We start from the raw sequence: 14,469 nt of genomic DNA, 5'->3' as shown, positions 1-14,469 counted from the left end.
TGGGAAAAGGCCTCAGTGGCCAGTGACAGTGGCTAATAAAGTGGATCTGTTCTCCATACTCTACAAATCATCACTAGAACCACTGGTTAAGATTACATGAAGACATGTTCCACTGCCCAGGTGCAGGCCATACCAGTCAGAAGAACAGGTGAGGGACCCACCTGCCAGCTGAACTGCCCCACTCCCTAGACCTGGTTCCCAAAGACCTGTTACACCACCCCCTCCTCCCACCTCATCCCCTACTCTGCTGCCAGCCTTGAGACCCTAAGTCCTGCAACTTCCATTGCTCAGGTTCAGGCCACACCAGTCAAAAGAATAGACAGAGACCATGCTGCACCAAAGGCCAAACTAGCTGCCAGAAGTCCAGCTCCCCAACATGGACAGAGACTTCCTACTGGATTAGAGATAGAGATCATGCCAGCCTTCAGAAATCCAGGCCACACAGACCAGAAGACCAAAAAGGAAACAGAAACCAAGAAACAAAACATCCATCTAACAAAGACAAACTCAGAAATCAGTACCTAGACTTATTATCATCCCAAACCCAGATGCCTAGAGGCCAGTGTAAGAACACAATTAACAATAGCTATGGCAACATGGCACCACCAGAGCCCAGCTATCCTACAACAGCAAGACCCAAATATTCCAACACAGCTGAAGCACAAGAAAATGACCTTAAAACCAACTTCATGAAGATGATAGAGGTCCTTAAAGAGGAAATGGGAAAAAATCCCTTAAAAATTTTGAGGAAAAGACAAACAAAAAAAATTGGAGGAAATCAATAAATCCCTTAAAGAATACCAAGAAAGTCAAGAAAAAAAAAAAAAACAGGTGAAGAAAAGTGTTCAAGACCTGAAAGTAGAAATAGAAGCAATAAAGAAAACACAAACTGATGAAATTCTGGAAATGGAAAACATAGGTAATTTAATAGTAACTATAGGTGCAAGCATCACCAAAAGATACAAGAGATGGAAGAGAGAATTATTGAAGATAAGGTACAAGAAATAGATTCATCAGTCAAAGAAAAAATTAAATCTAAAAACTCCTAACATAAAACACCCAGGAAATCTGGGCACTATGAAAAGGCCAAACCTAGGAATAATAGGAATAAAAAAGGAGAAGAATCCCAGTTCAAAAACCCAGAGACTATATTTAACAAAACCATAGAAGAAAATTTTCCTAACCAAAAGGACATACCTATAAAGCTACAAGAAGCTATGGAACACCAAACAGACTGGACCAGAAAAGAAAGTCCCTGTGCCACATAATAATCAAAACACTAAACACACAGAACAACAACAACAAAAAAGATATTAAGAGCTGCAAGGGAAAAAGGTCAAGTAACATATAAAGGCAGACCTATTAGAAATACACTTGACTTCTCAATGGAGTCCCTAAAGGCCAAAAGGGCCTGGACAGATGTCTTGCAGACTCTGAGAGACCACAGATGCCAGACCAGATTACTATATCTGGCAAAACTTTCAATCACTGTAGATGGAGAAAAGATATTTCATGAAAAAGTCAAATTTAAACAATATCTATCCACAAATCCAGCCCTACAGAAGATACTAGTAAGAAAACTCCACCCAATGAGGTTACTTACACTCAAGAAAACACAGGCAATAAATAATCTCAATCCAACAAAACCCAAAGAAGGAAAATACACACACACTACCATCACCACCAACAACAAAATAAAAAGAATGAACAATTATTGGCCATTAGTATCTCTCAATATAAGTGGACTCAATTCCCCAATAAAAAACACAGACTAACAACAGGTTGGATACAAAAAGAGGATCCATCCTTCAGCTGTATACAAGAAACACACCTCAACATCAAGATAAATACTACCTCAGAGTAAAGGATTGGAAAAAGATTTTCTAAGCAAATGGATGCAAGAAACAAGATAGTGTAGCTATTCTAATATCTAACAAAATAGACTTCCAACCAAAATTAATCAAAAGAGATGGAGAAGGACATTTCATATGCATCAAAGGAAAAAATCCACCAAGATGACCTCTCAGTTCTGAACATCTATGCCCCAAATGCAAGGGCACCCACATTTGTAAAAGAAACATTACTAAATCTTTAATCACACATCAAATATCACACATTAATAGTGGGAGACTTCAATACCCCCTGTCACCAATAGACTGGTCATTTAGACAAAAAAGAAAGAAATAGTGGGGCTAACAGACATTATGAATCAAATGGACCTAACAAATATCTACAGAACATTTCACCAGAACACAAAAGAATGTACCATTTTCTCAGCACCTCAGAGCACATTTTCCAAAATTGAGCACCTACTCAGTTACAAAGCAAGTCTCAACAGATACAAGAAAATTGAAACAACCCTGTGTATTCTGTCAGACCACCATGGATTAAAGCTGGATATCAACAACAGAAACAAGAGAAAACCTACAAAATCATGGAAACTAAACAACTCCCTACTGAACAACTACTGGGCAGAAATAAAGAAATTAAAGATTTCCTAGAATTTAATGAAAATGAATGTTCAACATACTCAAACATATTGGACACAATGAAAGAGGTTCATATAACAGGAAAAGTTCATAGCACTAAGTGCCTTCATAAAGAAATTGGAGAGATATGCCGGGCGGTGGTGGCGCACGCCTTTAATCCCAGCACTCGGGAGGCAGAGCCAGGCGGATCTCTGTGAGTTCAAGGCCAGCCTGGGCTACCAAGTGAGTTCCAGGAGAGGCGCAAAGCTACACAGAGAAACCCTGTCTTGAATAACCAAAAAAAAAAAAAAAAAAAGAAATTGGATAGATATAATACTAGCAACTTAACAGCATACCTAAAAGCTCTAGAATAAAAAGAAGTGAGCACACCCAAGAGGAGTAGATGGAAGGAAATAATCAAACTGAGGACTGAAATCAATAAAACAAAGAGAACAATACAAAGAATCAATGAAACAAAGAGTTTGTTCTTTGAGAAAATCAACAAGATAGACAAGCCTTATCCAAACTAACCAAAATGCAGAGAGATAGAGCATCCAAATTAACAAAATCAGAAATGAAAAGGGAGACATAACAACAAACAACAAGGAAATCTAGAGAATCATTAGGTCAGACTTCAAAAACCTGTACTCCATAAAATTGGAAAACCTAAAAGAAATGGACAGTTTTCTCCATGGATATCACTTACCAAATTTAATCAAATCAGATAAACAATTTAAATAGACCTATAACTCCCAAGAAAATAATAGAAGTCATTAAAAACCTCTCAACCTAAAAAAAGCTCAGGGATAGATGGTTTTAGCATAGAATTCTACCAGACTTTCAAAGAAAAGCTAATGCCTGTACTTCTAAATTACTCACAAAAATAGAAACAGAAGGAACATTGACAAATTCATTTTATGGGTCCACAGTCACCCTGATATCCAAACCACACAAAGATTTAACGAAGAAGAATTACAGACCAATTTCCCTCACGAACATTGATGCAAAAATACTCACAAACCAAATCCAAGAACACATCAACAAGATCATGCACCATGGGTTTCATCCCAGAGTGCAGGGATGGTTCAACATATAAAAATCTATTGTGGGGTTGGGGATTTAGCTCAGTGGTAGAGCTCTTGCCTAGTAAGCGCAAGGCCCTGGGTTCGGTCCTCAGCTCCAGAAAAGACAAACAAACAAACAAACAAAAAACTAGTAAATAAAAATCTATTGAACAAACTGGGGGAAAAAAAACCCTACATGATCATCTCATTAAATGCTGAAAAGCCTTTGACATAATCTAACACCCCTTCATGATAAAAGTCTTAGAGAGATCAGGGATACAAGGGACATACCTAAACACAATAAAGGCAATTTACAGCAAGCCTATAGCCAACATCAAATTAAATGGAGAGAAATTCAAAGCAATTCCACTAAAATCAGTAACAAGACAAGACTGTCCACTCTCACCATATCTATTCAACATAATACTTGAAGTTCTAGCTAGAACAATAAGACAACTAAAGGGGATGTAAATTGGAAAGGAAGAAGTCAAACTTTCACTATTCGCAGATGATATGATAGTATACATAAGTGGCCCCAAAAATTCTACCAAGGAACTCCTATAGATAATAAACACCTTCAGCAAAGTGTCTGGATACAAGACTAGCTTTAAAAAAAAATCAGCAGCCCTCCTATATACAAATGACAAACAAGCTAAGAAAGAAATCAGGGAAACAATACCCTTCACAACAGCCACAAAGAATATAAAATATTTTGAGGTAACCCTAACCAAGCGAATAAAAGACCTGCAAGATAAAAACTTCAAGTCTTTGAAGAAAGAAATTTTAAAAAATATCAGAAGATGGAAAGATCTCCCATGCTCATGGATCAGTATGATTAACATAGTAAAATGGCCATCCTACCAAAAACAATCTACAGATTCAATGGAATCCCCATCAAAATTCCAACACAATTCTTTACAGACTTTGAAAGAACAATACTCAACTTCAAAAAAACCCAGGATAGCTAAAACAATCCTGAACAATACAAAAACTTCCAGAGGTATCACCATCATTTATTCCAAGCTGTACTACAGAGCTGTAGTAATAAAACCAGCTTGATATTGGCATAAATACAGACATGTGGATTAACAGAATCAAACCAAAGACTAAGAAATAAATCCACACACCTATGAACACCTGATTTTTGATAAAGAAGCCAGAAATGTAAATGGAAAAAAGAAAACATCTTCAACAAATGGTGCTGACATAACTGGATGTCAACATGTAAAAGAACGCAAATAAATCCTTATCTATCACCCTGCACAAAACTCAAGTCCAAGTAGATCAAAGACCTCAACATAAATCCAGATACACTGAACCTGATAGAAGAGAAAGTGGGAAATAGTCTTGAATATATTGGCACAGAAGACAACTTCCTGAACAGAACACCAAAAGTGCAGGCACTAATTGACAATAAATGGGACCTCATGAAATATAAAATATTTTGAGGTAACCCTAACCTCAAGAGCTTCTGTAAGGCAAAGGGCATTGTCAACAGAACAAAATGGCCACACACAGATTTTCACCAACTCCACATCTGACAGAGGGCTAATGTCCAAAATGTGTAAAGAACTCAAGAAACTAGACACCAGTAAACTAAATAATCCAATTTAAAAATGGGGTGCAGATCTAAATCTAAATCGAATCATACTAAGACCCAAGGACCCACATAGGATAAGTAACAAGGAGGTCTTAACGGGGGAATGCAAGGATCTCCCTGGGAAGGGGAGACAGAAAAGATTTCTCAGGTAGACTGGAAGCGGATAGGAGTAGGAACAGGAAGGATCAGGTGGGGGAAAGGAGGGAGAAAATATTGGGAAAAACGACTGGAATTGGGGGGCATTTGGGGGTGTAATGAAAACTCCATGGAATTTATGAGACTAACCCTAGCAAAGACTCCTAGTCATGGAGGACTTGGAGCCTGAACTAGCCATCTTCTGCAATCAGGCCAGGCCTCAAATGGAGGGATTGGGACACCAATCCAGCCACAAAACCTTCAACCTACAACTCGTCCTGCCTGCAGAGTGTTCTGGCACCAGAGCCTAGCAGAGTCCTTATGAAAGAGACCAGAGAGACTTCATCCAGCAACTAATGGGAGCAAATGCAGAATCCCATAGCCAAACATCTGGCAGAAATCGTGGAGTCCTATGCAAGAGGGGGAGGAAGAATCAGAGAAACTAGAGGGACCAGGGACACCATGAGGTCATGGCCCACAGAAGCAATTGACCAGGACTCGTGGGGCTCATAGAAATCAGGGAGCCTGTAGGGGTCTGACCTAGGTCCCCTGCATATACAATATGGCTGAGTAGCTTGGTGTGCCTGTGTGATTCTTAACAGTGGGGGGCTGTCTCTGACGTGCTTGTGGGATCCTTCTCCTCCTACAGGGCTGCCTTGTCCAGCCTTGATGTGATCGTATGTACCTGGTCTTATTATAGCTTCTTATGCCATCTCTGAGGAGGAGGCAAGAGGTGGTGGGCCTGGGGGAGAGGGAGAGTGGAGAGGTAGGAAGGAGAGAGATGGAGGAGGGGAGGGAAAGGGAAAACTTTGGTCTGGATGTAATATATGAGAGAAGAATAAAAAATACTGAAAAAATATGACAAAAAATTACACCAAGACCCAACAATGGGTCTACTTCAATCAATTACAGATTTATTTAACGTCTTGTCCCCCTGCCTGTGAGGGAAAGACATAGAGAACAAACATAATTTTCACCTATTAAAGCACTAGGGATTTATTTTTGTTATGTTTATTGTATTCTCGTTGCCCTGAAGACTGCCTGGTAGTCATTCAGCAGGAATCATGGAGCAAATACAGGCAGCTGTAGGATCCCCACTCTTCAAGCCTCCCTACGTCTAGCACATGCTTCAGACTCAGGGGGAAGAGGAAACATGTCTTAGCCATGAGGCACAAGGGCTGATGGACATGAAACAACACTGGGGGAGTAACACAGCCTTCTCAGACATAGAATTTTCCAGAAGCTTGACCCAAAGATCACCCGGGTGAGACTCACCTCTGATGGTGGTTGCTTGGCTACTTATTTTTATTGATGTCTTTAGGCATGATGTGATGCATATAAACGTGCGTGTCTGTGTATGCGTGTGTGTGTATATGTATGTATGTATATAATGGAGTGATTAAACCAAGCTAATTATTATATGTCATTCACTTTTTGAGATAACAACATTTAAAATATGCTCTCAAGATTGTCAAGTATTAATATAATAATAATTATTATTATTAATTATTGTCACCAGACTGCACAGTTGTTCCCAGAACTTGTCTTCCTATGTAGCTGAACTTTGTAACTAGTGTCTCCTTATTTTCCTCATGCTTGACCTTTGCCCCCAGTGCCTTCCACTCTGTCTTCTGACTCCATGAGTTCGATTGTTTTAGATTCCAAACGTATTTGGCATCATGCAGTGTTTATCTTTTCATACCTGGCTTATTGTATTTAATATAATGTCCTCCAGGTTCATTCTCCAGTATTGCAAAAGACAGAATTTCCAACTCACAGTCACCAAGGCCCTGGCAGTCGGGGCCACTGGATCAGTGTACTCTGCCGCATGCTTCAGCCGGTGGACTCACCTGGTGGACTCCCGTGTCCTGCTGCAGCCGTGGCAATTGCGAAAGCAGAAGCAGGTGACACAGAGCAGTGGCTACTGTCAGCTGCCTGTCCTGGTGATTTAAAGACAAAGGAAACGGATGGTGAGGCCCACAGATAATATTCTGTAGTGACTATTCTTATTTTAATACCTGTCCTGGAAGAAGGACTGGGCCAAAGGTCCCATGGAATCCCTGTTAATAGGCAAATAATGAGATTATGTACACTAGCAATTCCACTCTAGGCAGACAACAAACAAAAGCATATGTCCATGTAAAAATTGCAAATGAATATCCACAGAAGCAGCTTCACTGTAGCCCAAACCTAGAAACAATCAAACATCCATAAGCTAATTTTAAAAAGTTAATATTATTCCATAATAGAAAGGAATGAAGTTTTGACACATACTATAAAATGGATGAGTCCAAAAAGCACTGTGCTCAGTGAAAAGGCCCATTATAAAGGTCCCCACTGATGATTCCCTTTTGTAAATGTCTGTAATGGGTGAATCAAAGCATAGTAATCAGAGATGGTGGTTACCAGAGGGAGGTAGAAATGGGAGAGTTTGTTTATGACTATAGGATTTCTTCTAGGGTATTGAAAATGTTCTAAAATTAAACCGTGGTTATGGCTGCCAGGGCTTTTGAGTGTGTAAAATCCAATGAATTACATACTTTAAAAAGAAGGAAAAATTTTGTGGTGCACGAATTATATTTCAACATAAAACTATTTTAAGAAGACTCTACGTCATGCTTTCAGTACAATTTATCAGTTAACGGCTGAATGCTTGTTAAGCATGTGCGAGGCCTTTGGTTTAGTCCCATCCTACAGGAAGGATGAATTGAGTGCAGCCATTTAAAACTGAAAGGATGTAGGGCTGGGGCTACCTCAGTGGGTAAAATGCTCACTGCATAAACACAATGAACCAGTTAAGATCTCCTGTACCCACTCACAGAAGCCAGCCTGGCAGACACACCTGTAATCCCAGCACTGGGAGGTGGAGGTAGACAGAGTCTCAGAACTACACGGCCACCCAATCTAGCAAATTGTGAGCTTCAGGCTCAGGGAGAGGCCACACACCACACACATACCATACACACACACACACACACACACCCCACCACCACCACCACCACCACACCATATACACACATACACATACTTCATATACTCATAACATACACACATACCATACACACACACACACATACACCATACACACACACACATACACCATACACACACACCACACCATATACACACACATCATATACACACACATACACACACACCACACCATATACACATACATCATACACACACACCATACAGACACACACCACACCATATACACACACATCATACACATACCATACACACACATCACATACACACCATATACACATACACACACATCATACACACACATACACACACACAATTCATATACTCATACCATACACACATACCATACACACACACACACCACACCATATACACACACATCATATACACACACACACACACACACCACACCATATACACATACATCATACACACACACACACACCACACCATATACACACACATCATACACACACACATCATACACATACCATACACACATACATCATACACACCATATACACATACACACACATCATACACATACACACACACATAACACACACACACACACACACACACACACACACTTTCTCAAAGCTGCTTGCTATTGAGCCTGTTAACCTGAGTTCAATCCCCAAGGACCCATATGGAGGAGTGACAGACCTCTGTTTTGTTGGGTTTACTTGGAGTGAATCTGGTTCCATAATTTTCTCTTCTGGCTTGAAATAATCAGCTTTGGAAGGGGTAGGGGGAAGGAGACATTTCAAAGTGACCCTGATTTCAATATATTTATTTGAGCAGTAAGTAGATAAAATATTTCTGCTTTTTGAGCAGTTTCTCTTCCAATTAGCTGATATTTGTTGTGTTTTCAACAAACTATGGAATCATATGTCATAATTTTTATAACTGTATACTGAAAAAAATATATCAGGTTCTACCACTAATAATGATGGGGTCCCAGTCAACTGAGCCTTATTTTATATGAAATAAGAATTTCTAATAAGGTTTCCCCAAGCTTGCTCATTCAGCTCACACTGGGACTCGGGGTCAAGAAGCTGATCCCACAACTAGCCATCTCCAGGACATACATTTCATCCTGTTTTCTGCACAGTACACATCACAATGATGGGCTAAATTTCATTAGCCAGACTGAAAATAGGCTTCCTAATCATTGAAATTTCCCCTCCTTGGACCTATGCAACATTACCTGCTTCTAGTCAGTCTTTATAACTAAGACCAAGCAATACACCGATCTAAAAGCCCAAGATGACTTCTGTATTTCTGAATTTCTATCTGAGCTCTTACCTCCAGGCTGGCGATATCGGAGGTGCCGGGGAGTTGAGGGGGATCTGCAAGGTGACAGTTCTGTGGAGTCCCCTGCTCGGTCGGCTGGTGAAGACTCCAGGACAGCTGCTGGAAAACACAGGATGTGACCCAGTCTGTGATTTCAAGAGCACCTTGACAATATCATCCATGGAAATGTAAATGTCTTTAATGATACTAGGTATTTCATATTGGCTTACACATTTAAAGTGCTTTCCCGAGAAATCAAGTCATTCTTCTCAGCAGAACATTAAGAATGTAATTTAAATTTGGATCTTTACAAGCCAGGTTTTGTTGTTGGTTGTTTTTTCTCTTTACTCTTTGCTCTTTTGGGGGGAGGGGGACCACCACTAAGCTCCCAAATAAATCACCCATGGAGTCTTATTATTAATTATAAATGCCTGGCCTTAGCTTGGCTTGTTTTTTGCCAACTTTCCTTAACTTATCCCATTTACCTTTTGCCTATGGGCTTTTCCTGTTCTCTTATTTCTGTAAATCGTTTTCTTTCTTTCTTTCTTTTTTCCTTTCTTTCTTTCTTTCTTTCTTTCTTTCTTTCTTTCTTTCTTTCTTTCTTTCTTTATCTGTGGCTGGCTGTGTAGCTGGGTGGCTAGTCCATGGAGTCCTCCTCCTTCTCTGGCTACTTCTTCTTCTTCCCTCTTCCCAGATTTCCACTTTTACTTATTCTCTCTGCCTGCCAACCCTACCTATCTTTTCTCCTGCCTCTTCACTGGCCATTCAGTTCTTTATTAGACCATCAGGCGTTTTAGACAGACAAAATAACACAGCTTCACAGAGTTAAACAAATGCAACATAAACAAAAGTAACACACCTTAATAAAATAATATTCTACAACAAGGCTTGAGATCTGCTGATCTGGTGAGCCTGTGGGCTGACCTTGGCCAGCCTCTCTGTCCAGTGCAATGGGGGGGTAAAGAGAACAGGAGATGCTCAATGGATCTCCTGCCTTCCATAATGTCGTTCGTCTTGGAACAGAAAAACCAACCTTTTCAGATTAGAAATAAATTGGAATCAACAGTAGGATTTCCTCTTTGCCTAGGCTGCCCCTTCAGGAAGCTCAAGGGAGAGGGGTTCTTTAGAACTAGAGGTGCACTCCCCAACATGGTAGCACTAACCCAGAATGTCTGGATAACACATTTATATGAACTAAAATTGAAATCATATTTTAACTCCCCACTAACATAGTCATGTCAAGATTTAGTAGCCACCAATGGCTAGTAACTATAGTTTTGGACAACACAGCTATAGAGCAATCCTCTCCCATCCTGGAAAGGTGTGTTGACTAGCTCTGGGGGAGAGCTGTGCATCACTACTAGTAAGCAAGTGAAATTTCTTTTTTGGACAGGTTTTGTGAAAGCCTTGCCTCTAAACTACAGCCCAGATGAAAATTTCTTCAATGAACTACAGAGAGTTTAAAATGATTGGAGTCTCTGAGTAACAGTTGATATCTGAAGAATGAGACTTGTCTTTCTGGGGCCATGGATGGGGCTATGGGGATGGTGCTTCTAAATGCCTTCCCCCAATTTCTTATGCAGGCAAAACAATAATCACATGTGTATTATTCCAAAGGAAGGTAGACCAAAAATTAATTTACATCCATCAGATCCTCCTTTGCTTTTTAATCAGGTCCTTAATTGACTCCCATTGATTAAATTTCAGTGACATTTCCACTAATTGTGTATTATCTTGGTCAGCTAAGCTGCTTCCCTTTTCATTCACGGTTTTACTGGACAAACATTCCAAAACCCGTAATGATTTCATGGAAAGCTATTTTTAAACTTGCATATTATTTACTCCCTTAGAAATACGGCCACAATTTTGATCTTCTGGAAAGCAATAGGGCTGGAGAAAGGAAGTGGTTAGAATCTTTTCTGGAATGACATAATTACAGTAAAGCTGGCAAGATGCATAAAAAAAAAACCAACCCAGTGCTTAGCTGTTAGTTTTATTATTTTCTAAATAGCTCCTTCAAAGTTCGGTAATGGGAAGCATCTGTTGTGGAAGGCAGAGCAGAATATCAAATGCATATCCCTGGTTCAATTCAAGCACGCATTCATTCATTGGAGGCTAGAAGGAAAACTTTAATCAGCAATGCATTAATTTTTATTAAAAAACAAATCCAACTGAGAGAACTGGATAGGACCTCAGCGTCCTGAAAGGGCAGGAACACAAATAAGAGTGCAAGCTAGCACACACCTACGGAAGGCCACACTGTCCCGGTGGATTGGGGAAGCACTTTCTCCTGGCTTGCTCACTTTCAACAAAGTGCTGTGCAAACAGCTTTGCCTACAGGACACGTAGGCAGATGTGGGCTCAAAACAAATGCTAAAATCAGGAGCGCTTTCAGCCTACAGAGAGGCAATTTTCAAACTATGGAGACAGAAACAGACACTGGTGTTGTGGGCTGTGCAAGCTCGCTTGGGTGGCTAAATTGCGTAATCGTGGTCTGAGGGAACCGGATTAGGTAAGGGACGGCAATTGTGCTGGCAACCATTTGGCTCTTCATTCCTGCCTTGCCTGCCAGGGGCTTGACTTTCATAGAGAACCCATCATTGAGAAATTTCTAGGTGTTTTTTAGAAACATCTGGGGGTAGAAAGTCGGAATGGCCTAGTAGAAGGACAGGAAGACACCAGCGGCTATTAGATGAGCCTCGAACAGATTTGCGGACCAGGTTGTGGGAAGATTCAGTTGTTTATCTCTTTAAAAAAATTGCTACTCTGTTTATTTTGAGGGGTATTTTTGATTCCTCTTCTTTTTCTTCATGCCACTTGAAGTTTTCTTGAAAGATTACAAAACTGGCATTATCATTGTAGTGACAATGAGATCAGCAATGGTCACCAGCAGATTTCAATGAGTTTACCCTAAAACTGTGGGTGGCAGTAAGAGAGACCTGGGTTCCCTCTGGACACCGTGGGTAAAGCAGATGTTACACCGTGAGATGGTGCGGGGCTGGATTCTGAAGTGCAAAGCAAAAAAATGCAGCAACTCTTGGCACTGGAGTTTGCCAGCTGTTCTGACTCTTAATGTTATGCAAAGCACATGCAAACATCTTTCAAATTAAAGAGAGATCCCATCTTCCACTTCCCTGCCATTTGGAATTTTTCAAGACCGCACAAGGGGAACAGAGCGGCATCCTGACCTACACAGACATCACATGCATCTGTGCACACTCATGCACAAGCATATATCTCCATACACACTCTGAGTTGTCAGGCTGATGTCTCAGTGTTCAATCGTGTCTTCTATAAAGCTATTCATGCCCAACATCGCTCATCTACTAATGCAAAATTTAAAAAAACCCAAGTCTATAATTGATTAGTCTTATCTATTCAGAAAAATGCCACAGAACTACCATGATACCAGTTTTAATTCTAAGCCTCTTACTGCGAGGGTCCATTGATCAAGTCCCAGTGACCAGGAAAGAGGAACCTGTACAGACAAGATGTTCTCAGCTTTTAATGGGAATCACATCATTGCATTAATGTCTGCCTCCATCTGTCAGGCAAGAAACTCAGAAGTAAAGTCAGGGGACTCCAGGACTCAGCGGATCACACAGTAGACCATGTAACCCCGATCCTCACACCTGATTTCTTTACTTATTTTATCTTGAATCTGATGTGTCTGGCCTTGAGTCTGTTTGAGTACTATCTTAAATGCTTTTAGGGATGGAGCGAGAAATAAACATACGAAAAGGAATTGAAAGCAGCAATGGAAAGGGGAAGGAAATTCAAAAGTAAAGAAGTGCTTAACAGAAGGATGAAGGCAGGGGTTTCAGGGTATGAAGAGCTAAGGGGGCCATGTTAGCAGGCAGCTGTGCCTGGGAAGCCCTGAAGCAGGAGAACTGGCCTTTCTGGAGTAGAGCCTTGCCTCTGGAAGCTCATCAACCACAGAACTTGGACTTTCTGCAGCACCCAGCATGGGAGAGGAACAGTAGCACACCATAAGCTGAAACTGCAAAATAGTTCTGCTAAATTCTTACCATCCAGAGAAACCAACTCCTAAAATACACTCTAAATCATTTGTTTGAGGCAAACCCAGGAGAAAGGGGGCATTGTGCCTTCACTTTTGCTAATTCTGTACTGTGGGAATGAGCACCTCTTGTCCCCGGTCCTCTCCACCTGCCAGCCCCAGGATGTGAACAGTCAAGGCTGTCACATGGGAAGGCTTTGAAGCAGACAAGGAGCTTCACTTGGGAGCTTGAACTACTTTTTCTCATTTTTTCAGAATCTCTTCACTCTATTTGAATCTTCCAACCCATGCTGGAAGATTAATCCATAGCCCAACTGTGCTGAGAAGTGGGATTTCCAAGGATGCTGAGAAATGGGACCTCCAAGGATGATCAGATCACAAAAGCTCTGCCCTCATAAAAGTCTTACGCTATTTGGAGAGAGCAGGTTCCTTATAGAAGGATGAATTCAGCTTCCTTCCTCTGACCCTATCTCTTGCTCCTGAGAGGCCTTCTACCCCTCTACTACTCTACACAGCAAGAAGATACCAAACAGATTAGGCCCTAATATCTGTCTTCTAGCTTATTGCTCCAAGGGAAAAAGCTATTCATCCTAAACAGTGTCCCAAGCATCCTAGACCAATGCTGTGCACTCCAGGCTTGAGTTTGAAGATCAGAACTAAAGAACACAACGCAATTACCAAAATGTTATGTTCTCACTACAACAGGCTGATATAGGTCATCCAATCACAGGGAGTGGGGTGCAGTGTGATATGATCATCCAATCATAGGGAGTGGGGTACAGTGTGATATGGATCATCCAGCCACAGGGAGTGGGGTGCAGTGTGATATGATCACCCAATCACAGGGAGTAGGGTGCACTGCATGAGAGCCACTGGAATGAAGGAATGTATTTAGAC

General features: G+C 40.8%; 1 protein-coding gene across 5 annotated transcripts in view; it reads right to left on the bottom strand.

The window, feature by feature from the left end:
- Window positions 1-14,469, bottom strand: part of Rasgrf2 (Ras protein specific guanine nucleotide releasing factor 2) — a 225,863-nt gene that overhangs the window by 87,893 nt on the left and 123,501 nt on the right. For 3 of the 5 annotated variants that reach the window (XM_059276403.1, XM_059276407.1, XM_059276405.1), the window contains exons 16-17: window positions 9,567-9,674; window positions 7,118-7,207 (exon numbers count right to left, since the gene is read on the bottom strand). In XM_059276403.1, coding sequence (XP_059132386.1) covers window positions 7,118-7,207; window positions 9,567-9,674 — 198 coding nt within the window. The remainder of the gene's footprint in view (window positions 1-7,117; window positions 7,208-9,566; window positions 9,675-14,469) is intronic. The other 2 variants (XM_059276404.1, XM_059276406.1) reach the window with 1 other exon arrangement.

The sequence above is a fragment of the Peromyscus eremicus genome, chromosome 11, assembly GCF_949786415.1.
Source record: "Peromyscus eremicus chromosome 11, PerEre_H2_v1, whole genome shotgun sequence".
NCBI lineage: Eukaryota > Metazoa > Chordata > Mammalia > Rodentia > Cricetidae > Peromyscus > Peromyscus eremicus.
This window is presented reverse-complemented; position numbering and strand designations above follow the sequence as displayed.